This window comes from Podarcis muralis, chromosome 7, assembly GCF_964188315.1.
Source record: "Podarcis muralis chromosome 7, rPodMur119.hap1.1, whole genome shotgun sequence".
Lineage (NCBI taxonomy): Eukaryota > Metazoa > Chordata > Lepidosauria > Squamata > Lacertidae > Podarcis > Podarcis muralis.
In genome coordinates, this window is record NC_135661.1 from 54,072,286 (window position 1) to 54,099,904 (window position 27,619).

Here is a 27,619-nt window from a genome sequence, read left to right on the forward strand (position 1 = left end):
TTATAAAGGCAGAGAGGGCAGCGAGGGAGCTGGAGAGGCAGCTGGACAGTTCCTGGTGCTGAACGCAGACAAGAGAGCAACGCGGTTGAGGACCAGTTCGCTCATGGCAGGGAAACAGCAGCCCCCTTATCTGCACCTGGCAGAGCTGACCGCCTCCCAGTTCTTGGACATCTGGAAACATTATGATGCTGATGGTCAGTGAGATTGAAAAGAGGGACACAAACTTCTGTTCATTTAACCTTTAGGGACAACTGATGTTTTATTGTTTGGTGCCAACATGTGGCTGGAGGAGATTGATCAGTGGCTTAAAATGGCCAGTGCTAATCAGTAGGCATGCTAAGTTTCTTTCTACTTTGCCTGAATTTTTATTTAAAAGGCTGCAATAAGGTGGTTTTTAAGACAGAATTCAGAAAGGTAGTTTCTGTTGCTTGTTCTTTTTGCTGTTGGGTTGCTGTTGGTTTTTAAGTGTCTACGTTTTATAAACTGTTCACTTTTGTTAGCTGTAGTAAATGAGAGTTGGAAATAGTGAGACAAAGAGTGAGCAGAGAGGAGTGGAAATGTTTCTGATGAGAGTGGGCACAATGGGTGTGGGCAAGTTGAAAAGTGTTTCATTTGGTAGAATTCAATATGTTTTTAGAGTAGTATAGTCTCAGACTTCCTGGTGTTTATTTTCATAAACTTTGGAGGCTCATAAACTTTTTGCCACTATAAGTAAGTCTGGTTAGAGATCCTGTCCCATGTTAGGAAGAGTTGAGGTGGCTTCTCCTGTTGGGTTGTGACTGTGCAGCTAAACATGTGCTCCTGTAGAGAAGGGCAATGATTGCAGTATGATGGGAGTTTGTCTTACTGTAAAGGGTTCTGTGATCATGTCTTGATAACACCCCCTGCGGGTGTCCATTATTATTTAAAAATTATTATGATGGGAGTTTGTCTTACTGTAAAGGGTTCTGTGACCATGTCTTGATAACACCCCCTGCGGGTGTCCATTATTATTTAAAAACCTTTGATTTGAGCTCTGGAGAATTCTGTGTACAATATGTTTTCCCCACTAGTCACTGTGTCAAGATGGCATAGTAGGATTTTACTCTAGATAGCTGCAAACCTGCCTCTAAGCACCGCTTACAAGTAATTCACATGAGGTAAGCCACTGGGTGCCCGAGGTGGTGGCTGTTAACATCTAACACAACACAGGAACAGATGGCTGCTATCCAGAGCGCTGATACAAAAGGGCTTTTATTTGTGAGAGAGGGGGTTACATGCATATCCTGAAACTCTTTAAGCCCTCTGCTGTGCCTCCTCTTCCAGCCATGATGGGATATGCTCAGAAAAAGAAGAACTTGGAAAAAGGTGGTCTTTAAGAATTTCAGCTGTAGGGGTGAAACAGTCTCCCTGATACTGTTGCAAGAGGCAAGAGGTTCACATGGTTTGGGGCCATAGGGATAAATCTAACCAGGTCCTTTTCTGACTTTTTTGTCCTATGAAATGAAAGAGAACCAAAAATTTCATAAATTAAATCCCCCACACCCTATATATGTGCATGTTTTGACTGCACCGGTTGCCACACCAGTGACAGGGAAGAGACTTTCCTCTGAGATGAACTGGCTGAAGGCACACCCCAGTATGTGGCAGGGGGTGCATGATGCTCCCCTGTGGTGTGCTACCGGGTGGGTTTCTTGCTGGAGCCACTTGTGGAGCATGTGCTTTCAAAACAATGTTTCTGTGGCATATTGTGCATGGCGTGGATGATCAAAGGGCTGGGAAGGTGAAGCATGTGGGTGGGTGGGCCAGTTGCATAACAATGGACCGGTCTCTGTGACTGCTTGGCTACTTTATGATTCTCCATGGTTGCAGCAACCTCAGGACAAACAAGGAGCAGGGATCCAGGATTTAGTTTCAAGTGGCCCTCCAGGAACTGCAGGCCCACTTTTCCTTGCTCTATCTGTGTGTAAGAAAGAGAGGGGGGCACTGTGTAATCCTGCAGGGCTGTAAACTCCAGCCAATTTTGACCATGGCCTCAGCTGTCAGCATGCAGTTCTGCCTCACCTGATTGCCTCTGAGGTTATGCAGCCCCTGATAGAAAAGAGGTTCCCCAGCCCTAACTCAGAAACTCAAAGCAGCTGAAACAAAAAATCCTGGCAAAATGGTCAGACCATAGTCTGTACATCAGAAGGAACTGAGCAACCTTCACCTTGGGCAGATGCTGACAGGAGAGGAGCGAAAAGCGGGGTGGTGTTTTCAACTCACTCAGAGTCCGTGATCTCTTGCGGGGCGAGGCAAGCTTAAGCCTACAGAAACTGATTGGGGATAAACTCACATAACTCACTGCTGGATTGTGGCTAAAGTGCACCGAGCAAGTCCTCTTCCAGATGGCTTGTTTATTGATTATTCACCCTGATTTGTTTGCAGGGAAATTAAACAGTGTTGACTATTTAATGAGCATTTATTCTTACAATGGTGCATCAAGCAAATGCTAGTCTACACTTGCTGGTGCATTTCCCTATCACTTTCCGAATCTCAGAATGTCTGATCTTTTCAGGGATGAGGATTTTTGTTGTTGTTTGCATGACATTCTCCCAAGCACAACCTGAATTGGCCAGTATATGAACCGAATCCCACCCCAAAATAGCAACAGCCTGGAAGCTCTCAAAAAAGGAGGAAGCTGACCTTGTTGCCCCTCCTAAAGAAGGAAGGCATGCTGGCATCTTTTATTTAGTTTATTTATGGCGGCCTAATAACATATGTTCTCTGGAAGGCTTCCACTAAAAATTAAAGCAAATAAATATAAAGCCGGATAATAAAACCATAAAAGCACCACAAAATCTAATAGAGCAGAAAACTACCAGCAAAATACAAAATCAATACGACAGAGCTCACAGCTGCACCAAAATGTCATCAGTCTTAAAACTCCAAGAATATACCAAAGATATGAATGTCACTAAAATATATTGAGACTGAAAACCCAGGAAACATAAAAAGAGGGCTCTATAAGCAATGAAAGTCATCACAGAGATCCTCTCCCTATAAACTAGCTGCATTACCTTATTTGTTGGGGAGACCCTGAGAAGGACCTCAGAAGATATTGATGTCCAGGTAAGTATATATGGCAGAGACAGTCCTTCAGGTCACCTTGTCCCAAGCTGTTAAAGGTTAATGGATTAATGGTAGCTCTTTGAACTGGGCCCAGAAATGGACTGGAAGACAGAGCAGAGCAAAAAGCACTGGTGTAACATTACCATGCCATGCAGTCCTAGTTAACAAATTTGCCTGCCCTATTTTGGACCAGAGGAAATTTCCAGACTGCTTTCAAAGGCACCCCTTTGGAACCATGATCCCACCCAGACATTAATCAATTAATTCAAATATTTCTAGATCACTCTTCATCAAGAATTGATTCCAGGACTGTTCACAGAGTGTTCAAGACTTTGTGGCTCTATCTGTCTATTTGGCCCTGTAAGCACGAAAGATAACATTTTTAAAATGTTATCTTCATGTGTCCTGGGCTTTAATTTGCTAACTGTGAACCACATTTCCCAAAAACATCAGTACTATGACTGCAGACTCTCTCTTGAGTTCCAGCAACCTTTCTAGATAACGCATGACATCTGCAATATTTTGCACCAGGTACCCAATTTGCATTTGTCAACTGAACTTCACAAGGCCACCTGTTTCTCTTGCAACCTCACATTTGGAAGACCCCTGTACCTTCTCCACTTAACCCCTGGAGGTATGGTTGGTTAGTTGGTTTAAGCTGCTGTGATTGTATTTCCTTGCATTGTTCAAAAAGCTCAACCTCTTGCTCCTTCCGTGAGATTAAGAGCCACTCCATGAAATGCATTTAATAAAAGAAGGACTTCCCTTGCTCTCTCTTTGAGGGCACAGGGGATTCTTTCCAGCAGCAACACAATCCCACCCCTGGGATGCGGCTGGAGCCTGGCAATAATCCTACAAGGCTCACTCTTGAAAGGCAGCAAGACGTAGCCCTGTTCAGGCACCCTAAAGAAGGAGAGGGAGGACCTCTCCCCACCCCATCATCATTACCCCCCATGCATTGGAGGGATAATTTTTGAAGTGGGGAAGCCTGCTCTCCTTGGGTAAACTCCCTCCTTCCCTGATTTCTGTACCATGCAGAAAGGCTGCATTGACAGAAAAAGGCTGCCTGCTTCAGGCACTAGCCTTCAGCTCATGAAGGATGATTGATGGTGGAGGCCAGGCAGGGCAGAGCATACTCATTCTCACTCACTCTGAACAGAACTGAGTATGGCTAGACCTTGTTAGCATTGTGGATTATATACCTTCTTGTCAAAGCGGTGCCATGTGGGGCCTTATCCTAAATGCCTGGTTGGTAGAGGAGGCAGCAAAGCAAGACCCCCCTCCTGACTTTCTGTAAGGCGACAAGGGTGTCTCCTTCAGCCACTTTGCCGCAGTTTGCCTCCTGTACCACCAGGACTTCAGCCTGTCAGCAAAGCTGGTAAATGAGGCTCAGTGGACTCAGGGCACCCTAGACTGTCCTTCCAACCTGAACACGGTCAGCTGACCTCACTGGCCAAGGAGGACACACCAAGGAAGAAAAAGCCAGTCTAAGCAGTGCTAGCCTGATCTCATTGAGTCGCCAGGCCTTGCCTTGCCTCACTTCTGGTGAGCAAGCAGGAGCAAGCTGGAGTCCCTCTCAGTCCCTCCTGTTGGTAAGATTTGTAAGGCAGTTTTACTTGTGGCACCAGGATGGTGCCCCCAAGATTTTTCAACCACAGTTCTCATCAGCCCCACAACCATCTGAGGCTGGGGCTGATGGGAACATGGATGTGCTGGCTGGGGTGGATTGCTGTTGCAGTCCAGAACTCCTGGACAAGCACCAAGTTGGAGAAGGCAGGTATGAGGAATACAAGAGAAAGGGGGGAGGAGAGAAAGAGAAAGACGGAGTGCCCAAAAGAACTGCATTTGAGATTGGCCCCTGTAATTCCTATGTACCCCTCCTCACCCCTCCAACCATGGTTGCCCTCCTTCTAAATTGGAGCAGGATGTGTCGCTAAAGGGTGAATGCAGCCAAGACACCTTTTGTCAATTCAAGTAAGCTCAGCTTAAAAACAAACACGACACCCCCACCCTGCAAACAAACACACATACACAGACATAAATGATATGTTGTTGCCGTGTAATTTGAGGGTGATTCAATGTGTGGAGGGGGGGTCTTCCCAGGGGAGCTAAGGAGATCTAACCTGTTATTAATATAATCATTTTGGCAACTTATCATTAAGCACAGCTTTTCAGTTACATCACCTCGCTTGCAATGATCAGAGCAGAAACCAAGGACTTGGCATCAGTATGAAATTATACTGTCCCTGCTTAGTAATCCCATTATTATATCGGAGGACCCCTGCAATTTCTATCTTATCTATCTTTCTGATGAATCAAGCCATGTACAATATACTCAGGGTGCTCAGAGCATCACCATCATTTTCATTGCATCAACAGCTGATGTCGCAGAGGATGCAAAATCTAGAGATCCTAATAATGGTAGATTCTCACCAAGTTATGTCCTACCTCAACCTTGGTGCTTCCTGAAGCCCCTTGAGGTGGTAAGCCACTTCCTCCTTGTCTTCCCCTTGGTTCAGAGGCATGCAGGACGACCCAGGGGCAAGAATGGCATTAGCAAAGCTGGATGGGGGTGGTGCTCACAACCAAACTGCAGGATGACAAACCACTCACAAGTTAGAAAACTGCACATAACTTTGGAATACAGTCCTGCAGAGTCCTGCATTTCATTAGTGTACTTCTGAGTAATTTCCCACACGTAGAAGCCAAGCGCAGCAGGCCAAACCCTGATACACTAGTTTTCTATCTGCAGCAAGTTTCCCCCTCCCCACCAAGTTCATAAGGACAAATGCAAAAGTAGCAACTACTTGTGTGTTCTGAACTGGTACTCACTTTGCTTCATGTGTAAGGCAGGCCTCCAGAATCATGGGTTAAAGTACAGTGGTACCTCAGGTTACGAACTTAATTCGTTCTGGAGGTCCGTTCTTAACCTGAAGCCATTCTTAACCTGAGGTACCACTTTAGCTAATGGGGCTCCAGCTGCTGCTGCCGCACCGCCAACCGACACGCCATTTCTGTTCTCATCCTGAGGTAAAGTTCTTAACCTGAGGTACTACTTCCAGGTTATCAGAGTTTGTAACCCGAAGCGTTTGTAACCTGAGATGTTTGTAACCCAAGGTACCACTGTAATTACTTTACATATAACAAGTGTTGGAGGTGGCGGTACATTAATTTAACCATGTTGACTGTGTGTCACTCAAAGTTGTGTGAATGTGGTTTATTAGTTTCCGACTGCTCTTGTGGAACATGCAAGGTCTCTTTCTAGCGCCCTCCATCTTCTCATTGCTCACACTTTCTCCTTTCCAAAGCCATGGCTTAACCTTCCGTGTTTGCAGGCTTGCTCTGTGTCACCCTATCCCACACTCTTTCACTGGCTGCTCACCCCACAGGGATGTGCCAGTAAAACCTCCCCTGATTAAAGGTTCTCCCTCGGGGGCCCATCAGGGATCAATTACACAATGCCACCTGCTTTAAGAAAACACTTGCCTCGCCCATCTCAGGCTTTCCAGCAGGACTCATCTTCAGGACTGTTGTGATTCCCAGAGCCCGTGATGGCCCTGTGTACAAAGTTGCTTAGGGCCAATGTGAGCATAGACTCAGCAAGCATCTTGTCCCAAACTCACACTGGACAAAATAGAGTGCCAAGGCCCGCTCAAGACATTTTGCTGCCTAAGGCCAAGATGCTACACCTATTCTACATGCAGAGGCCAACTGGATTGGTGTGTGAATCTTGCTTCCACACTGACTGGTGGGACAGTGTCTTCCTCTGCACCTGAGGGCTTTTTGGGTGGCTGGGTGGACTGCATGGCATAGGCGGTCCTGTCTGATCCGTGGCCCTCAGCATCTGCCGCCTGAGGTCTGCCTAATGGTAGAGCCGGTTGATGATGGCCCCATACTTGTGGAATCCCATCTGAAGGTATATAGGGCTGGCTCTATCGTCACTAGCTTTTGAACCAGCCTTGAAAACCCACTTGCTTCCATCTGCTTTCAGCTGAAATGTTGAGCTGAGTTTTTAGCATCCTATTGTTTAAACAGCATTTGACTTCCTTGCAATTGTTTTAAATGTTACAGGATGTATGTGTGCGCCCGCTGGGGCTGCCTAATGCCTTTAGATGGCTATTTTAGTTTGTTAATATAAGTGGATGGTTTTCGTTTTGATATTTTCACGTATGTATGTGGGCCGCATTGGAGTGAGAGGCTTTTACCCTGGGGGGGGGGGCAATCTAGAAATATTCAAAATAAATTAATACAATGAATATGGCAGGAAAGGGAAGAAGACTCATTCCTTTCCCCTTCAGCTAACCTATAACTGAGTCCACGTTTCCCCCCAAAAGCCCCACCCCTCAGCTGGGCTCACTTCCATTTTAAAATAACCAAGGGGATCTGCAAGGGTGATCCAGGGCTAAGGAAGGAGTAAGTGCCTCCTCATAGCCACCAATCCCTCTCAACAACCCCCAACCCAGGTACTGCCATGAGGAAAACATTGCACTGGAAACCCATTGTTTCCTTCGCATGATTATATATTTGGTTGGGAGCCTTATAACTTTCATTATGTAGGTGAAAAAGATGCTGGGGGGATATTTTGTAGTGGAAAACAACAGGAGGGGGACGGGGGAAGCTGCTGCTTCTCCCTGCCTGCCCTCCTTCTGCTTAGACACAGTCTCCTCCTGCCCTGGCTCCTTGGGTTGAAAAACAAAATGGAGGAGGAATGGATCACTAGAGCCTCTGTAAGGCAGGGGTAACTGCCCTGTGGCCCTCCAGTAGTCATTGGACTCCAATTTCCATTAGCCCCTGCAGCCTGCATTGCCAGTAGGCTGGGATGATGAGAGCAAAACCATATCTGGAGTGCCACAGGGTCCCCTCTGCTTTCCACCCCACCCCACTGCCCACTCTATAGTTCACAAGCTGAGAAACAGAAGGCCTCAGTGCTGGTCTATCAAAACACCAAACAGCAGGTGTCTGTTTCTTCCATATTGTCAAGTCTGCCAAAAGCACATTTTGCCTCAGGATATTCTGAAGAATGTGCAGGGACACATCTATCTAAAAAGGGAGTGTGTTACACATTCAGTTTTCTACTGATGGGGGAGCAGACCACTGACAACCCAGTTTATTTAAGTGCTATTTCTTGTTAAATCTAAGTAAACATTTGAAAGGCATTTTACATATACAGTGGTACCTCAGGTTACATACGCTTCAGGTTACAGATGCTTCAGGTTACAGACTCCGCTAACCCAGAAATAATTCCTCGGGTTAAGAACTTTGCTTCAGGATGAGAACACAAATCACACGGCGGCGGCGTGGCAGCTGCGGGAGGCCCCATTAGCTAAAGTGGTGCTTCGGGTTAATAACAGTTTCACGTTGGAGTGAGACTGAGTTGAGAAATAAGACTAAGAGCACATATAGGAATGTATTAGATAATATGTAAAGAAATATACAGTGGTACCTCGGGTTAAGTACTTAATTCGTTCCAGAGGTCCGTACTTAACCTGAAACTGTTCTTAACCTGAAGCACCACTTTAGCTAATGGGGCCTCCTGCTGCCGCCGCGCCGCTGGAGCACGATTTCTGTTCTCATCCTGAAGCAAAGTTCTTAACCTGAAGCACTATTTCTGGGTTAGCAGAGTCTGTAACCTGAAGCGTATGTAACCTGAAGTGTATGTATCCCGAGGTACTACTGTATAATAATAAGAGTACATTCATTTGTAAAAAAGGAATATACAACAGGAAAGACAGGAAGTCTAGTGTGTTGGTATGTATATGATTTTTGGAAAAAATTGGGTTTTTTCTTTGTTCTTTCTTTTTTTTTAATTTTCTTTTTAGGTATATAAAATTTGTATATAATTTTGTATACATGTTGGAAATTATATTATAGTAAGTCCTGTAATATAATATGACACTGTTTACCGATGTAATATAAGAATGTTAATAAATAAATAAAATGCAAAAAAAAAAAAAAAGAGGACAGTTTCAGGTTAAGAATGGACCTCCGGAACGAATTAAGTACATAACCAGAGGTACCACTGTATTTCTTTAAAAAATAAAAAGAAAGCCTGTATCTCCACAATTACATAGATTGGCCCACAATAAAAAAATCCAAAATCCACAGTTCGATGATGCCATTAGTAGGACCAATCAAAATGTCCACAAAAGAGTCTGCAAGGCTTTTGAGTTATCCAAACTCTTCATAGATAGTTTTTAAAAAAATGCAGGCAGGCAACAGGAAGGTAAGATGGTTTGTGGTAAAGCTCTCTAAATCTGGTAGGAGTCAAGGTGGAGCAGATGGTGAAATGAAGTTCTGTTTGCTTTGCCTAGGAAGGTTGACTGCTGGGAAGGAGAAGCATATCAGGGCAGATTCTCTACTTCTGGCAATGCAACAACCCATTCTGTGGTGGCGGTTAGAGAATTGGACTCAGACTGGGGAAAAACCCTGGTTCAAATTGCCTCTTAGCCATGAATCTCTTGCAGCCTAACCTACCTCACAGGATTGTTGTGAGGGAAAGAGAACCCCATACACCACTCAGCTCCTTGGAGGAAGAGTTGCAATACTGATATCAACAACAAAAGCCCTGAAAATTGCAAGGCATGATCAGAGTTCTAATGTGTAAAGGGGTTTGAGTAAGGGGTTTAAAAAGTGCTATGTATTTCAAGTTTGCATATAAAATCCCAGCTTGGTTTATACTGCAATTCAGAGCCAAGGACAGCATTTTTGAAAAGCTGAGGTTTACGGCTGTGCAGCAGGCCAGAACAAGGCAAAAGAATAATTAACTACCACATTATTTTGATTTATTGCCTTTGTTACAGGCTCCATTTTGAATGGGCTCTCCTCCAAGACTTCATCTATTACTGGCTGAATGATGGCATTGATGGAGCTTATCAATTTTGGTTTTATAAAATGCTGTGCCTATCTATTATCCTTCTCGCTGCACTCCCAAATAGAATGCTGATATTGGATTTCAGCCCAGGAGTCAGAATGATGACTGGGCTGCCCACTGTGCAGACAGGACAGGCAACAGCCAGCCCTCCTGCCTACACAGGTGCCCATTGGAGGAGAAATGGGTGAAGCACTGCCAGCTGCTTTACTTCTCCTGGACTTGGGGAAAGGGGGCCCAGCAGTTGCCAATAAAGGCTGATTTCTTGTGCCACACGCAGCTGGAAAAGGTCAGGGTGGAAGAGGGAGTGCCAGGGGAGTTCAGGGCTGGCCAAATTGCGTTTTTATTTTGACAATTAATATACCACTTAATTACAACTGTCTTTAGGTAGTTAATGGGTAACTCGAAACAAAACAAAAAGATGAACAAGACAGTTTACCCAGCATGATCAGGATCTTCTTTTCATTACTTGATCTACATTGAGAGCCAGTGTGGTGTAGTGGTTAAGAGTGGTAGTCTGCTAATCTGGGGAACCGGGTTCGCGTCTCCGCTCCTCCACGTGCAGCTGCTGGGTGACCTTGGGCCAGTCACACTTCTTTGAAGTCTCTCAGCCCCACTCACCTCACAGAGTGTTTGTTGTGGGGGAAGAAGGGAAAGGAGAATGTTAGCCGCTTTGAGACTCCTTAAAGGGAGTGAAAGGCGGGATATCAAATCTTCTTCTTCTTCTTCTTCTTCTTCTTCTTCTTCATTGCATTTATGGGAGGAGACAATAAATTGTTTGCAAGGATATTGGGAGAATTACCGGTAAAGAAAACCATCCTCCCCACCCATCCCAGCTCCTCTCATACTACCGTGTCCTGCAACATTGCAGCATCTCAAGGACCACAGATGCATATTTGGGTGATAGGCAGCTTTTTAACTCCCAGGCAAATATTGTGAAGGTGTCCTTTCCGAGGGCTACATGCCTACAAAGGGCTGGAGGGTCACAAAATGTATACCAGCTTAATGGCAGGGCTGCTAGTAGTGTTCCCATCGGATGCTCAGTGAAATCCTCTGGCAACCACTCTTCTGAGTCCTAAAGGAAACAGACATGCTTAAGGATTTTATTAATGAAAGCAATCCACAGTCTGAAAGCAGAACAAATTAGAACCCTTACACCTCCATCGTGAGATAAACTAGGGATGCCCACATAAAAGCCATGGGAGAGGTTGCCAGGGATTCAGAGTATAAGGCAGGCATAGGCAAACTCGGCCTTCCAGATGTTTTGGGACTACAACTCCCGTCATCCCTAGCTAACAGGACCCGTGGTTAGGGATGATGGGAATTGTAGTCTCAAAACAACTTGAGGGCTGAGTTTGCCTATGCCTGGTGTAAGGTCACCAGTACAAGGAAAGCATCCAGCTCTCTCTTTCTCTCTCTGCATTCCACCTTGCTCCCGAAAGCCTCTTGGGGCTCTGAACCAGCTGTGTGGCCTAGGGGGAGTCCAAAGGGCTAATTTTGGCTCTCCAGCCTGAGGCTGTTTCTCCTTTGAAGCTGGTGGCTGAAGTCCAAAGGCTTAGGAAGAGACACATTGAAGATTCAGACTCTCCTGTTTATAAATGCTGATAACATGTCGGCTGAGGTTATGAAACTTTAGTGTTGCAGTTTCCCCTAACACCTCATGAAAAGCCATCCTGCACCTGGTAATACATCGAATGAAGGCTTTGTACCTTCCCAAAATGACAGTTCTCCAAGGGCCCTCTATTGGAAGGAGCCATCACAGTTTGTGTTGATGGTGCAGAAGAGATTATGGGCCCTTCTGCCTTCCTGGATGACTTGTATGAGACCCTCTTTTGAGAGGCTAATCAGGTCCCCGGATGGCCTGCAGGGCATTAGCGTAGCAGAACTTTTTGCAAGGAATTTAAAAATGCATTGACTGTTTTAGTAAGTCAGGTCTTATAAGAGCCTTGCTTCAGCTGACCTAATTTGGTGAGACTTCTCTAGGAGTATGAATAAATGCATATTAAGCCTCCCTGTCTATTCATGAGAAATACCATTAAAAGATGTTTTTCAGAACACTCATTTCCATCCTGCTTGGGATCCCTAGAGTTGCAAGGGACACTTGCAGGCCTTCTAGAGCAAGATTCTGGGTTCAAAGTGTAGCTCTGTAGAAGACAGAACCTCCACAGACACTCCTCACTGCTGGAGGATTCAGCCAAATTTCGCTCTTCAGTTAAAGATTCACGAGCCCGTCCCACACCCCCTGGGCATGAGGGCTATGCTCTGCCTCCATGGTCGGAGGCAGTAATGCTTGGAATACTCAAATCCTGCTTGCCAGTTTCCCCATAGGCCATTGACCTGATCCAGCAGGCTCCTCTTATGTTCTATATCGTGAGAGGAATAATCTAACCAAATCATAATCAATTGCTTCTTGTGTTACCTTTGCTGGTTACAGGTGTTTAGCTGTTCTTCTTCTTACCCTGCTTTAAATATCTTCAAATCAGAAAGAGTGTTTTCAGACCTTCTTAATGACTCATGCTTTTTACATGGACCGGTTGACTTGCAACAACTCCATGCACGCAGCTGTGGTGTTGCACGCGCATCTGCCATACCTGGGTTCAAGTAGCCACTGAGCTGCATATTCAAGCAATTTGTCTCAATTCCCCTTTCTTAAAATGGGTTCCTTAGCAACTTCCCTCACAGGGTTATTGTTAGAGTGAAGGTTTGTGGTGTATTTTCCCCAGTTAACCGAAAGGTTTAACAATAGACAGGTTTGTAAAATTGACTGAAACCTGGTAGGTAGCCCCTAAGGAAGAGACTTTAACAATCTAGACTAAGCCATTGTTATCTGGAATGTCCTTAGTCTCATTCAAGATAAGAAGTGAAGAGGGCCTCTGTCCTTCAAAAAGAAGCTTGCCAAGCCAGCAGCAGCAACTGTGGAGAAATCAGAGTGAGCTCTGTGCCATTTAATAAGAGCTTTGTTGGGCAGCTTGTTTCTATATGAAAGAGTTTTCTGCTACTTTGAAAAACCCTCGTCCAAATGATTTTTAAAGGATGCCATATGAAAACCAGAATTTTTTGGACTCCCTGCAGAATGAGGCCCAGTAGGTATAACCATGCCTTTCCTTTTAATTCTTTGATGTTTGAGCCGCTACCATTAAATTCTTTTAAACAATATTTAAAAGTGTACTCAAAGAAAAGCACAAAAGAGAAATGTTCAAGTCAGAAAGGTGGAAACTTTCATAGAGGAAAGAGGGAATTAGAAAGCCTTTGGCCTGCTAAGCCAGCTTTCCATTGGCAGAGCGTTTGCAACACAGGGAGCAGACAGATATGTGGGCCATTGAGACAGAAATTAGCAGCTAATTGGACAAGCTGCTTGATGGTGACCAAACCAGTTCCTCCCAAATTCATTCATTGTCAGCTAGGAGTGTGGGGGGGGGGGGTACCTCAGTTCCTTACTGGAGAATCTGGCCTCTCACTAGGAGTCAAGTGTGGATTCATAGTTCTGCTGAAACAGATGAAATATTGATGAATTTATATAACTGGGAAGTTAACCTCCTCTCCCTCATTGGGCTGCACTGTCAATTCTTGGTTAGTCTCCCTTGGCTAGATGTTGCCAGCCATGAAGGATCCAGGGTCCATCAGGCATATGGGAGGCTACACCCCCCTCCAAGCACCTGGTCCACATCCTCAGGTTGCAATAACTGAAATGTATTCTACAAATTGGGGATGCGGGTGGCACTGTGGGTTAAACCACAGAGCCTAGGACTTGCCGATCAGAAGGCCGGCGGTTCAAATCCCCGTGACAAGGTGAGCTCCCGTTGCTCGGTCCCTGCTCCTGCCAACCTAGCAGTTTGAAAGCACGTCAAAGTGCAAGTAGATAAATAGGTACTGCTCCAGCGGGAAGGTAAACGGCGCTTCCGTGTGCTGCTCTGGTTCGCCAGAAGGGGCTTAGTCATGCTGGCCACATGACCCGGAAGCTGTACGCCAGCTCCCTCAGCCAATAAAGCGAGATGAGCACTGCAACCCCAGAGTTGGTCACGACTGGACCTAATGGTCAGGGGTCCCTTTACCTTTACCTTTATTCTACAAATTTAAGTGACACAACTACAGAATTCTTGATATCCAAGTCATGGCAGATCCAAAAGGGTGTGGGCGTGTTTGGCCTCAGTGTTTTACAAATGTGCCACCACTTACCTCCAGGAGCTCTCTTGAATCCTCTTGTGGGCCAAGATGGAGCATAGACCCTGAACCCCTCGGAAAATAGGGTTTTGGGTTTACTTATTTAATTAAACTTATACCCTACTTTTCACTACATCTGGGTCTCAAAGGGGCCTTATAGAATGACACATCTCACAGGATTCAGTGGGAGCACCCACAGCATCAGCCAGAAACTTCCCTAGTAGGGCTCTCAGAAATACCTCAGAAATCAACCTCAGAGCAGAGTGGTGTCCTTTAATGCCCAGCACTAAGTCCCAATACTTAAAAACTGCATCCTGCTGGAAGGGAGATGAAGATGTAATCCCTGTTAGCTACAGCTACTCCCTCTCCGCAACCCCACAAGCCTACACTGGTGCTGCGCAGAGAACTCAGGAGGCCAAGTCTGAGAAGAATCCACTCTTTCTAGCCCATCCACTTTGGTCTTATTATTGAATGCCAGGTCAGCTCCTACATTAGTGATTCAATCCTGGGTGGCAGAGGCTGTCTACACAAGGCAATTTAAAATGGAGATGAGGCATCTCATGTATGCATGTTTTCCACATTGTCCACATAAGGTTTTCCTCATTCAAGCAGCAGCCCACACTCCCCCTCCCTCATTTAATTCAAGTTTTCCTGATTAGCAGACAAATTGGTAAGCAAAAAAAATCCAACATATGTTTGCTTGCTACTCAACTGTGGACATATCAAAGTGCATTGTGTGGGTGGTTTGTTTTGGGGGTTTTTACATGTGTGTTGACATTTTGCTGTGTGCCATCAGAGCTGCCAACACTTGGACAGAAAGGGTCAGATTTGGGGGGACCTCAAGGCCAGCAGAGACCCGGGTTGCTTAGCTTTGATTATTTTTTTTTTTAAAGTAACTTCCTCCATTCTCTAGATCAGAAGATATGAGCCACTCCATTAACACCTCCACCCCTGTGTCACAATTTCTGTGAACTGAGCTAGTCTTTTCGGTGGACTCTACTTTGCAGGGTTCTAGCCAATGAATGGCAAGTGACCTTTTTGGACATCACCTAGGAGGAGCTAGGAAATCTTAGAGCTGCCTGTTCCTGCTTCTGTCTCCTTGCTGCCCAGATACTGCATATACATAATGGGGAAGCGGCCGTTGAGTGAGTTTTTGGCTCTCAGCAGTGGCACCACATGTGCCTGCCCTCCCACTGTTCTCTCTCTGTAATCCAGTAGGAGCTCTAGAAAATCAAAGAACACATATAGGCAGCATCTTTGTAGGCACATACATTTAACAATTTCTGCAGTGGTGATAACAAAAATGTACACACAGCTTTTGTGTGTGTGTGTGTTTTCTTATTTGCCATCATGTTTTTTGAAGAGAAATATAAAAGTGTAAATGCAGCTTATGTTGCCATTAAAATGTGTTGATATTTTCTTCTTCTTCTAAACATAATGAGCTATACAAGTTCAATTTTTCCTGGGCTGCTGAATAGGGCAGTTTATTTGTCTATTTCATAGCCTGTTTTTAATCTGGTCCTGGCATTCTATATTAACTTTTCTGGGAGTAAGGCTGCAATCCTCATCCCATTTACCTGGGAGTAAACACCATTAGATTCAACAGGATTTACTTTTGAGCAGACATGATTAGGATTCTGCTGTACTTTTGAGTAGATCTAGGATTATGTTGTTAATCTCTCCCTTTCTCCCTCCGATCCTAAATTTTAAAACAATTATGCAAGGCTTACTTAGGTGTCACTGATGTCACTTGGCAAGAAACTAATACTAATTTTTAAATAATTATTCTGCAGTGACCAACTGGTTTTGACAGTAAATATAAGGTGCATGTATTTTACATTTCCAATGTTGAAAAGCTTTTTGTTTTGTTTTTGGCATTTTGCTATAAAATATCAGGGCTATGAAATGGTGTCGCTAAAGCGAGGGAGGGGCTGTTTTTCTGGCTTTGTGAAGGTGTCTATTTCTTGACATGAACAGCAGAACATGTTTGTATCTTGATTAGCCTGCTGTTTTGTTCAAGTCTGGCATTTCAGAAAACTTGTATCTCAAAAAAATAAAAATAGTTGTGCCCCCCCCAAAAAAAACCTAATGCCTCTAGGCATGACCTCAATGGACCTCAAGCTTCCAGAACTCAGGGAGGGCAGAGGAAGTACTAATTGAGGGGAGGGGGCAACATACCCCATCAAGCACGACCCACTAGTGTGGATAGGAAAAACTGAGGCAGAGTTCAACTGAAAGCTTGCATGCGTGAATGAATGAATGTGCACAAAAGTATACATGGAAGACTCTGATCTGTGGCACGCATGTGTGTACAGAGCCTGACCTGGCGTGTCAGTGTGGAAACATCCTTGGTGGGGAGGTGAAGGCATGGCTGGATGAAAGGCTGGATGAAAGGCTTGGTGGGGAGGTGAAGGCATGGCTGGATGAAACGTAGCACAGGCCACGTTCATTTGTTACTCAAAGCAAGATGAGAGATGCCTTCTGCTATCCTTTTTTCCAGCTTCGGATGCTCCTTATTGCTCCCTTTGTGCTTCTTCTTTCAGGAAACGGCTACATTGAAGGCAAAGAACTGGAAAGCTTCTTCCAAGAGCTAGAGAGTGCCAGGAAGGGAGCAGGAATGGTAATGACCTGTGCATTTTCTTTCTCCCGTCCATTAACTTCTGCTTCTATTCCTGTTTTCAGCTTAGGCTGTTCTGTGCCCATTTACTTGGGAGTAAGCATCTAGCTTGACCCCTAAAAGAAAGGACTAAACTGGGTTTTAAAATTTGCATTGCTGTAACTTTTGCCTTTGGGTTAATCAAAATGTCATATTCTTATTATTCAACACTGTTGCTTTATTGCAAAGGTTGGGGGGACCTGTGGCCCCCAGAGGTGTTTCTAAGTGACAACTTCTGTTCCATCTATGTTTTGGGGATTTTAAAAGCAAAGCCTGCCGGGGACAGGGCTGCACTCAATGGGGAGGTGTATGGATCCCAAGTGGGACGTGGGTGGCACCGTGATCTAAACCACTGAGCCTTGGGCTTGACGATCAGAAGGTTGGCGGTTCAAATCCCCGCGACGGGGTGAGCTCCCGTTGCTCAGTCCCTGCTCCTGCCAACCTAGCAGTTTGAAAGCACGTCAAAGTGCATGTAGATAAATAGGTACCACTCCAGTGGGAAGGTAAACGGTGTTTCCGTGCGCTGCTCTGGTTCGCCACATGACCTGGAAGTTGTCTGAGGACAAACGCCGGCTCCCTCGGCCTATAGAGCGAGATGAGCGCCGCAACCCTAGAGTCGTCTGCGACTGGACCTAACGGTCAGGGGTACCTTTACCTTTACCTTTATGGATCCCAAATGCCATTTCTCCTCGAAATGCAGCTCGCCTGCTGGTCTGGGCACAGGACAGAGCCCAGAAGTGGCTTTGTTTCTCCCCACCCACCAAGCTGAGCCTGCATCAGAGGAGTGAGCCGTGTCCCCTCTTTTATCAGGAATCGAAAAATGTCAATGTTGCAGAGAAGATGCAGGAGTTCATGCGGAAATACGACAAGAACGCCGATGGGAAAATTGAAATGTCTGAGGTGAGCTGTGTGACACCCTCCCCCCTGCAGAAGTCCAGAAGCCCCCAGCCCTGAAGAGGGTGTGAGCCTGTGCATTCGCCAGAATCCTCACCCCTCTCTGCATGATGACTGCTCTGAGTCTGCCTATATGCAGGCAGGGACAAACTCAGCAAAGGGGAAATGCTGCAGATCTCCTGATGGGAAGAAGATTGCCCCTCTTGCCACTGTCATGTCTCCTTGCTGCTCTTGTGTGTGGTGTAGTGGTTAAGAGCAATAGACTCATAATCTGGGGAACCGGGTTCAAGTCTCCGCTCCTCCACATGCAGCTGCTGAGTGACCTTGGGCTAGTCACACTTCTCTGAAGTCTCTCAGCCCCACTCACCTCACAGAGTGTTTGTTGTGGGGGAGGAATGGAAAGGAGAATGTTAGCCACTTTGAGACTCCTTTGGGTAGTGATAAAGTGGGATATCAAATCCAAACTCTTCTTCTTCTCTTACTCTCTGGGCCCAATCCTCACCATTCCTCAGAAGGGCAAGAGGAGGTGGCTGATCTCCACACTGTTGTTGCTGTTTGCCTAAGCCCTGCTAGAGCTGCCTTCCCCAAGCTGGTGCCTTCCAGTGGTTCTGAGCTACAACTATCAGGTTATGCTCCCCTAATTCCCAGGATCCTATGGCTGGGACTGGCAGGACTTGTAGTCCAGGATATCTGGAGGGCACCAGCTTGGGGAAGGCTATACTAAAGCCTTGGAGAATGCAAAACAGCAGGCAGCAAGAGCCAGAGGAAGTCCATCTAACATAATACCAAGCGGCCACCATGGCTTTCCGGGTGAATCAGAGGGGATATTCCCAGCCCCACCTAGAGATGCCACCGGAATTTGAATACGGGACCTTCTGCAGGCCATGCAGGTGCTGTATCCCTAAGTGTTTCCCTCCAGAGGCTGTTCAAGCTTCCCTGCAGCTGCTACATAAATAACAAAAATGTGTGTGTTAAGTGCATTCATACAATGGACATCATATCTAGTTTGGCCCTTGGTTGTTCTGAGGAATCCTCCTGAGCATATTTCTCAGCAGCTTCCCTAATCTGGATTATGCTGTTCTAATACCAGTCATTTTACCCTGTGACCAGGAGTCTTTGGCGTGCCAACAGTTCACTTCAATGATCTAAAGTGGGCTTGCTCCAAAACTGTCCAAGTTGAACTTCTCCCTATATTCTTTCCTAGAAAAATGGCAAGACAGAAGGTCAGGGGAAAGGAGACCAGGAACATACTTTTAAGCAGTTGTTGTTGATATCAGCTACACTGTTCTCAAGCAGTTTCTCTCTCTGAAGTTGACATGCCTTACCTGTCTCTTTCTCCTCCCCCTCCCACACCCAGCTGGCACAGATTTTGCCCACAGAGGAGAACTTCCTGCTGTGTTTCCGGCAGCACGTTGGCTCCAGTGCCGAATTCATGGAGGTAAGAAGAATTTGGCTCCTGCTATCTTATTTGGGGCTCCTCCAGACTGTGGTGGGTTTTGTTCTTAGCAGGTGAATTTTGCAAGATGCTGATGACGCTGTAAGAGTGATTGGTAGTGGATTTGTACTGGGCCATCCACGTCAATCTGCTTCGTTAGTTATTCTGTGTTGCTTCCCCAGTGTTATTACATTATTGCCATCTGGAAAGGCCCTCTTGCACTGCAGAGCACCGAAAGCAGGACAAAAAATACACAATAACATTTGTCATATGAAAAGTTACAGGATTTCAGCTCTGAGATAGGCACCAACTGGAAACGGGCCAGCCTGTTTGCCCCAGAACTTTTGCTACAGGGCTACAGCCCACTTAGTGAAGCAGAGGAGGCCAGGCCAGCAGGGCTGTCATAAGGTTGGCATTGGGCAACTTCTCCCTGGAAGCAAATAGGTGCTGTCTGCCCTAGAGGCACATAAATAAATAAAAATGCTACTGATATGTCGTCATCTTGAGACATACGTCTAACAGCTGTGAAACAGCGATCCATCCAAGCAATTAAAATGAATAATAGGAAATGAATACCGTGTTGGGAAATGAAACTGGAGTCCATCTGTTGTTAGCTAATGGGCAAATTAAGTTGTGTGACAGGCACAGGCAATTAAATATTAAAATTGATCTGCTTATAATAATTTGTGCTTAAAATATTCATTCTTTCAATAATGAAGGTGAACCCTTGACACAGCGTTTTCCACTGTGCTGGCCTTTCTCCAGATGAAAACAATATTGAGAATTTTTTCCCACTGATACCGAAGATTTGGAAAGCGGTTGCTCTGTGACACAGGATGGCTCCAAAGACCATTTCTTAATTGATTGAACTGCTCTCTGATGGATTTTCAGTTACCGGCTCATTATTGCTTTTTCCTAATCTGCTGATTCATTTGTTATTTTCTTCATGATTGGTGCTGCTGCTTCTGTTCTTAGCCACCTTGGGGCATTTTGTGAGAAGGTGGGTTATAAATCCCAAAATGTATAAAAATCAATATAAATGCAATTGTTGTGACAAATCTGTGCTCTTTCCATTGCAGGCTTGGCGGAAGTATGATACCGATCGCAGCGGCTACATCGAAGCCAATGAGCTCAAGGTGGGCTGAACTGAGGTCAGGGCTAGGAGAAGATAGAACCAGATGCAAAATGGCTCACAGGGATAAACATCTTTTAAAAGTTAATGCCAATTGCATACTTGCATGCACACACACACATCTTCTAATGCACAAATAGCCTCTGTGCAATATCAGTGCTCAGCATCTTCAAAGCACTTCTCTTCATAGTTGTCAACTTTCCCCTTTTCTTGCAAGGAATCCTATTAGGAATAAGGGAATTTCCCTTTTAAAAAGGGAAACATTGACAGCTATGCTTCTCTTTGGTTTTCAGTACTCTTTGTAATAGCCCTGTAGGGTTGGCTGGTGTTAAGATGGCCACATTATAGGTGGGAGCTGAGGTCGAGAGAGGCTTTCTTGTGCAAGCACAATGATGAAGTCAGATTTGACTCTCCCGGGTATTTTGTGGCTGGCAATTCACTCTTTGAACCACTATTCTATAACAACGACCCCCCCCCCCCCCCGCTCTTCACAAAGCATCCATTGATCACGGCTCTGATACTGCTGTTGTCCTTAGCACTTGAGGCGTGGCGGAGTGGGAGGAAGAGCAGCAGCACTAAGAGGCGGCTTCAACAAGGATCCAAACAGTGGCAACAACATCTTTTGCTTGTGCTGAAAATGGCCTCCCTATCCATCACGTTGCCATGCTCTTACATGTTTCCCCAGCTGCATCCAAATCTCTGCATGGAGCAGGCAAGAGGTGTAGACTTTGCAGCATCTCATTGCTGTGGACTGAAGGAATGGAGGGGAATGGAGCTCCTCCTCATAGGGAACTCCAAGGACAAAAGAAGGGATCAGGCAGCTGGATCAGGCCAAAGTGCCCCCCTCTAGTCTGGCATGCTGCTCCCACCATGGCCAGCCAGATGCCTCAATAGGAAGCCCACCAGCCAGACCTGAGCACAGCAGCAGCTCTCTCCCTGCTTGTGATTCCCAGCAACTGACATTCAGATGCATACTGCTTCCAACCACGGAGGAAGAAAATAGCCATAGTGGGTAGTAGCTACTGATATCTTCCTCTTCCTCCTCCTCCTCCCCCTCCTCCCCCTCCTCCTCCCCCTCCTCCTCCTCCCCCTCCTCCTCCTCCTCCTCCATGGGTTTGTCTGACCCTCTTCAAAAGCCACCCCCTGCCTGTGGGGTCCCTTCCAACTCTACAGTTCTATGATTGTATGTCACACTGAAAGGTGTGTTGCACACTTATTTACAGTTTCCAGAGCACTAGTGTGCAAATGCTTCTTGCTCTTTATTGTCGCCACAGCATTTGCCTCTTACCCCTATTTTACAAATCAAGACTCTAAACCAAACAGAAGCCATTTTTGGTTAATGGAAGAGTCTCTTGTTAAAAAGCAGAGCTGTGGCTTTTACGCACAGCTCATTCCACTTCTTACTGTAATGTCCTGCTAGGAGATGTCTGGCCCTACTGTGTGGCAGGATTCTCTTTGCCTGCTTCCCCTACAGTCTTGTCTGTCCCTGGGGGCTGGGGTCAGTGGTGGTGGTGGTGTTTATGCAGGAAGGAGAGTTGTAGCTGCCTTTTTCAGCAACAGTTGAGTCCTCCCCAGGATGCCTCATTTCTTCTGCATTTCTGCGCTTGCTTCCTAGGACATCAAGGCCTGTTGAGCTTACGGTTGAGCTTAGTTCTGAGTGGGCATGTTTACGATGGGGCTGTAAATGAATCTGTGCCTTCTCATGCCTTCTCTTTTTGCAGGGATTTCTTTCGGACTTGCTTGAGAAAGCCAACCGGCCCTACGATGAACCAAAGCTGCAAGAATATACACAGACCATCGTAAGTGCAAGAAGCCCCCTGGGAGTAGGAAGGTCTCTTGTGGGGGTGGGGAGGTCCGTTGCTCAACTCCAGAACCACCTGCAGGCTTCCTCTGTCCACCATAGGCTGTATCCCCCCCAAAGCTCCTATCACAACTAATTAGTTAGGCTTTAAAAGTGCCCTCTCTGGCTGCAGTCCACATCAGCCTTCTTCAACCTGGTGCCCTCCAGATGTTTTAGACTACAACTCCTAACCTTGGCCATGCTAACTTGGGAGTTGTAGTCTAAGACATTCAGAGGGCACCAGGTTGGGGGAAGGCTGCTATGCGGTCAGGCTGCTGAAATCCCATTGGCCTCAGTGCAATTTAAGCAGCCTAAATGGGTGGGCAATTACAGCCTTTCTGGCTTTGGTGGGGCTATCATGTTTGGCAAACAATCACCGTGATCAACTCCCACTCGGAAACCTATGTCCCTACTGTGGAAGGACATGTGGATCCAGAATTGGCCTCCACAGTCACTTACGGACTCACAGTTAAGACTGTGTTCATGGAAGACAATCTTACTTGGCTATGAGTGATCGCCAAAGAAGAAGAAGACATACTTTCTGTGACTCTCCAATGCCTTCTCAGCCTCTCAGTTGGTTTTGTTTTTCCAAAGACACCAGAAGTGTCTTCCGTTTTCTTTTTTCCAAGGGAATCTGGAGAAGAGGAAGCAAGTAGGCTTCTTCAGGGGCTGCTGTGCTACCTCTGCCGATTTCAGCAGAGGCTGTGCTCATACTCTGGTTGCCTGTGCACTCTCAGCAGATCCAGTTCTGGGTTTTTAATCTGTGGTTGTTATCCCAAATGCATGTGTATTCTGTCCTTCATTATAAAATCCTACTGTTTGATGCCATTGTTTCTCAAACAGCTTCATACTGACTGGGGTCCTTGAGCCACAGCCAAGGTGCAAAAACACCTTTGCATGGGGTAGAGACACCCCTGCCCTGTCAATGCCCCCTAGTGTGTACACGAACAGAAACAAGTCTGACACAAATGAAGCTGTGCTGATGTGAACAGCTAGAGGAGAAAGAGCTGTGAAATGCAACTTCACTGCACTTTAAGGTGGTAATATGAATACACTTCACATTGCCTTACAGAGGGGCAATGAAAAGAGGCCATCTGGTAGGAGCCACCCAGAGTCAGGGTCGGAGGAAGGGGGGTGCAGTGGGTACAGTCTGCCCTGGGTGTCACCACTGGGGGGGTGACGAAATCCCTGGCGGCACTCACCGCAGGGCCTGCAGTATACCCAAGCCACGCATCTTTCCTGGGAGAGATGCGGTGGCTTGTGTGCACGTAGGCTCTGCACTGCCCAAACAGTCCACCCGCTGCCTCCCCACCCCAGCTGAGTGGGAGGAGGCAGGCAGACTCTGGAAGCCCTGAGGTGCCCCCCACCCTGCTCCTATGGGTGCGCCCTAGGCGCCCGAGAGGCTTCCTCCACCGCTGCCCAGAATGGCTGGGACAACCCAACCAGATGGGTGGCATATAAATAATAAAATTACTGTTATTATCATTAGGAGTGTCTTGTTGCAGCCTAAACCTTTAACTTAGGAGCCACTCACAGACTGTCGCTTTCTGACCCCACAGCTGCGAATGTTTGACTTGAATGGGGATGGGAAGCTCTGCCTGTCGGAGATGTCACGGTAAGATTCATAGAATCCATAGAGTTGGAGGGGATCCCAAGGGTCATCTCGGTCACCCCCTGCAATGCAGGAATCACAGCTGACGGATGGCCGTCCAACCTGTGTTTAAAAATCTCTAGTGAATGGGAGTCCACCACTTTCCAAGGGAGTCCATTGATCCATCACATTGTTATAAACCCCAAAAAGCCAAACATATTTCTTTGGTTGTCACTTTTCTGGCAGGGAAAACTCTGATTTTGACTGAGAATTTGCTGCTCCTGCCCTTCCTAAACAATGCTCTCATGCCCTCAGACCTCCCCACATCCCTCCATATGGCAGAAATAATATAAGTGTAGAGTCTCTTTTTCTCTGGGCGCAATCTCCAATGTACCCTTCCAGTGTGAATAGTTGAGTTTCTTCCTGAGTAATCCCCAACCTGATGCTTTCCTGCTGTTTTGTACTACTACAGTTCTTCTCACCCTCAGCCAGCACAGCCAATGGGGGCTGCAGTCCAAAAGAATGAGGTGGTAGGCATTTTCCAGGTTGTGCAAGGCTGGATCAATGTGGAATAGTGGTTAGTGTGTCAGACTAAGATCCAGGAGACCAAAGTTCAAATCCTGACTCACCCACAAAGCACTCTGGGTGACATTGGCCCAGTTAAATTTGGCCCGCAGCCTCACCTCCCTCACAGTCACACCCATTTAACCCACATCTTGAGCAGAGGTGTTTCTTGCCACTTGTCCCTGTAAGGTGACCATGTTTCAAAAGGACTTCTGAGGCAAATGTCTCCAATCCCAGTAAGGCACAATCCAGTTTCCAACTATCATCCCAGCTCCAGAAATCCACATTCCATCTAAAAGTTTGCCCCAAGCAAAATGCATCTGGAACTGACAGACAAAACTCACCTATTCAGATGTGGTGTTGATCCCTTTTCTTCCTGGCAAAAGTCATGCTGTACCTTCTTTTGTCTGACATTATCCCATTCGTGTTGCAGACTATTGCCTGTGCAAGAGAACTTCCTTCTTAAGTTTCAGGTAAAAAAAAGTGGTGGTGGGATGTTGGTGGGGTTACTTTCCTCCTGTTTATCTTAATCCATGGGTAGGCAAACTAAGGCCAGGGGGCCAGATCCGGCCCAATTGCCTTCTAAATCCAGCCCACGGACGGTTTTGGAATCAGTGTGTTTTTACATGGGTAGAATGTGTCCTTTTATTTAAAATGCATCTCTGGGTTATTTGTGGGGCATAGGAATTGGTTCATCCCCCCAAAAAATATAGTCCAGCCCCCCACAAGGTCTGGAGACCGGCCCCCTGCTGAAAATGTTTGCTGACCCCTGTCTTAATCCATTTCTCCTTCTCATTTATTCAGGGAATGAAGCTAGATTCCGACGAATTCAATGCTATCTTTGCATTTTATGACAAGGTACAATATCTAGATCTTCACTCACCCCTTCTTCCCTGGCCAGGGGGGGCAGCCCCATTTTGTGGCTCACCTCAGGTGCCAAAATGTCTTGGGCTGGCCATGCGTGGAACTCTCTTCTGGCCCAAAGGAGCCTCCGCTTGGTCTGTTCTCCTTGGGGGCAATGAGGTAGGCATGTGAAGAAAGCCATCCAGCTGATTTTGTTTCTACAGTTTGCCAAGTTGACCACTTTGTTCAAATAAAGTAAGGTTTTCCTTTGATGATGCTTATATTTCCAGGGTTGCAAACAAGAAAGCAGCTATAAAGCAGAAAATTTTCAGACAGCTGGGATGGAGAGTAAGGCTGGTGTGGCTGCAGATTACAAGTGAAGGAAGAGAAGACTTTCAGGGGTGGGGAATAGTGTGCCTTGATCTTTTGAGTTAAAAGAACCGCCTAATCTCTCTCTATTATCTCCTACCATTAATATCCAGGATGGAAACGGCTTCATTGATGAGAATGAATTAGATGCTCTTCTGAAAGATCTCTATGAGAAAAACAAGAAAGTGAGTGCATAAGGTGGTTTGTGTGTGTGTGTGTGTGTGTGTGTGTGTGAGAGAGAGAGAGAGAGAGAGAGAGAGAGAGAGAGAGAGAGAGAGAGAGAGAGAAGATTGGGGGCGGGCCCTCCTCACCCCAGAGCACACATTATGAGGAATGTCCAAGCACTTACTGTGAAGATTATAGCCTTATGCACAAACATCAAGTGCGAAAATTTCTTTGCAAATCTGTCCCAAAAACGATGTTTGAAAGATTGCACCATTGCACCCTGTCTTGAGGGATCTAGTACCCTTTCCTTATTGGTGCAAATGCACTGCTAGCAATTGGAGGCTTAATTCAAAATGGAGCCTCTGGTTTTAAAATTCACATACTTAAAAACTGCATGTGAAAAACTTCTCATTCCCCATAGAACTTGGAATTTTTAAGTGTAAGATTTGATACTTCAGTGTAGTTGGCTTTCAGCTTTTATTAAACATTTACTTTTTGTATCCAGCTTCATAGGAGTGAAAGAGGGATGATTGTTGAGTTCTGGGCTCATGATATTAGGTTTGTGTGTTGGTCTCTGTGTGTTTTGAGACAAATCACTTTTCGTCCACAGCAGCTTGGGGCGATATACAACAGGTATGAACTGCATAACACAGACATCAATAAAACAGTAACTAAAATAAAAGTGTTAATGCAAAACTAAGAAGTTATTAAAATATTCATTCACATATTGTTGCTGCGGGTGAAAATCCCATAAATAAACTACAGAAGCCTGGATAAAAGAGTCCTCATTTGCCCTCTGAAGACCAGCAATGAGGGTGACAATCCTACCTCAAGGGGGAGACGATATCAAAGCTGGGGGCCTCACCACAGAATTCCCTTTCTGCGTATTCCCTCTCCCAAATACTGTTTGGGACCATAAGTAGACCACCCTGGTTTTTTTACATTAAAATAGGAGGCTAAGGAGGCTAAGAAGTGCATTATATGGTTCCTGCATTGCAGGAGGTTAAACTAGAGGGTCCTTTGGGCCCCTTTCAACTCTACAGTTCGTAGAATCATATAATTGTAGAGCTGGAAGGGACCCCGAGGGTCATCTAGTCCAACCCCCTGCAATTCAGGATTCTCAGCTAAAGTATCCATGACAGATGGCCATCCAACCTCTGCTTAAAAACCTCCAAGGAAGGAGTGTCCAAAGCCTCCGGAGGGAGACCATTTGCTAGGTATTCCATTCTATGCCATTTGCTAGACATTCCAGTTCTCTAAAGCCTTGCTCTGAACTTCGCTCCCCTCTCCAGTCACGTGAAATTTCATTGCTCCCTCCCCTGTTCTTTTCCCTTTGCCAGGAAATGGGCATCCAGCAGCTGACCAACTACAGAAAGAGCATCATGAATCTGTCCGATGGAGGGAAACTTTACCGCAAGGAACTGGAGATCGTTCTCTGCAGCGAGCCCCCTCTGTAAAGATGAGCCGCTCCCTCCACGACTCAACCCGCCGCCCCCCGCCCTGCCACAACCAACCATAAAGGCAAAGGAAAAAGGAGAAAAAAGACCACGAGGAGCAACGGGAGGCCGACTGTCCAACCTGTACCTGGGCAATCCACTTGACCCCGCAAGGCTTGGCTTGCTGATCTGCTTGCTGACTTTGGGCACACAATTGCTGCCGGATGGTGGCGCCTCCTCTCCCAGAGGGGGCTCTGATCCAAACCATCAGTTTCTTCTTCCTGCTTGTTTCTCTCTCTGTGTTGGTTACCATAGTTTGTGTCCTGTACATCCTCAGATCTGGAGTGCATTTTATTTTTGCTCTTAATTTTTATCTTTTGCTTTCTTTTCACACTAAGTCTTCTTGATTACCAAAGAAGAGTTTACAAATAAAACTGATCTTCTGCTACGGGAATTGTGTAGTTGCATCTTTCCATTCCCTAAATGTTGCAAGGCTCTGCAAGGATGGGCCAGATTTTCAAGAGGGCAGACTTGGCACTCATTCAAATCCCTCTGTGACTGAAACTGTAAGATTC

General features: G+C 46.0%; 1 protein-coding gene across 1 annotated transcript; it reads left to right on the forward strand.

The window, feature by feature from the left end:
- CALB2 (calbindin 2) lies at positions 1-27,492 on the forward strand. Its single transcript, XM_028739433.2, has 11 exons — positions 1-194; positions 16,663-16,739; positions 17,586-17,675; positions 19,027-19,107; positions 20,184-20,240; positions 21,958-22,035; positions 23,636-23,691; positions 24,665-24,704; positions 25,036-25,089; positions 25,557-25,628; positions 26,949-27,492. The coding sequence occupies exons 1-11, from the start codon at positions 104-106 to the stop codon at positions 27,063-27,065; spliced, it is 813 nt and encodes a 270-aa protein (XP_028595266.1). The 5' UTR covers positions 1-103; the 3' UTR covers positions 27,066-27,492.
- The last annotated feature ends 127 nt before the right edge of the window (positions 27,493-27,619 follow it).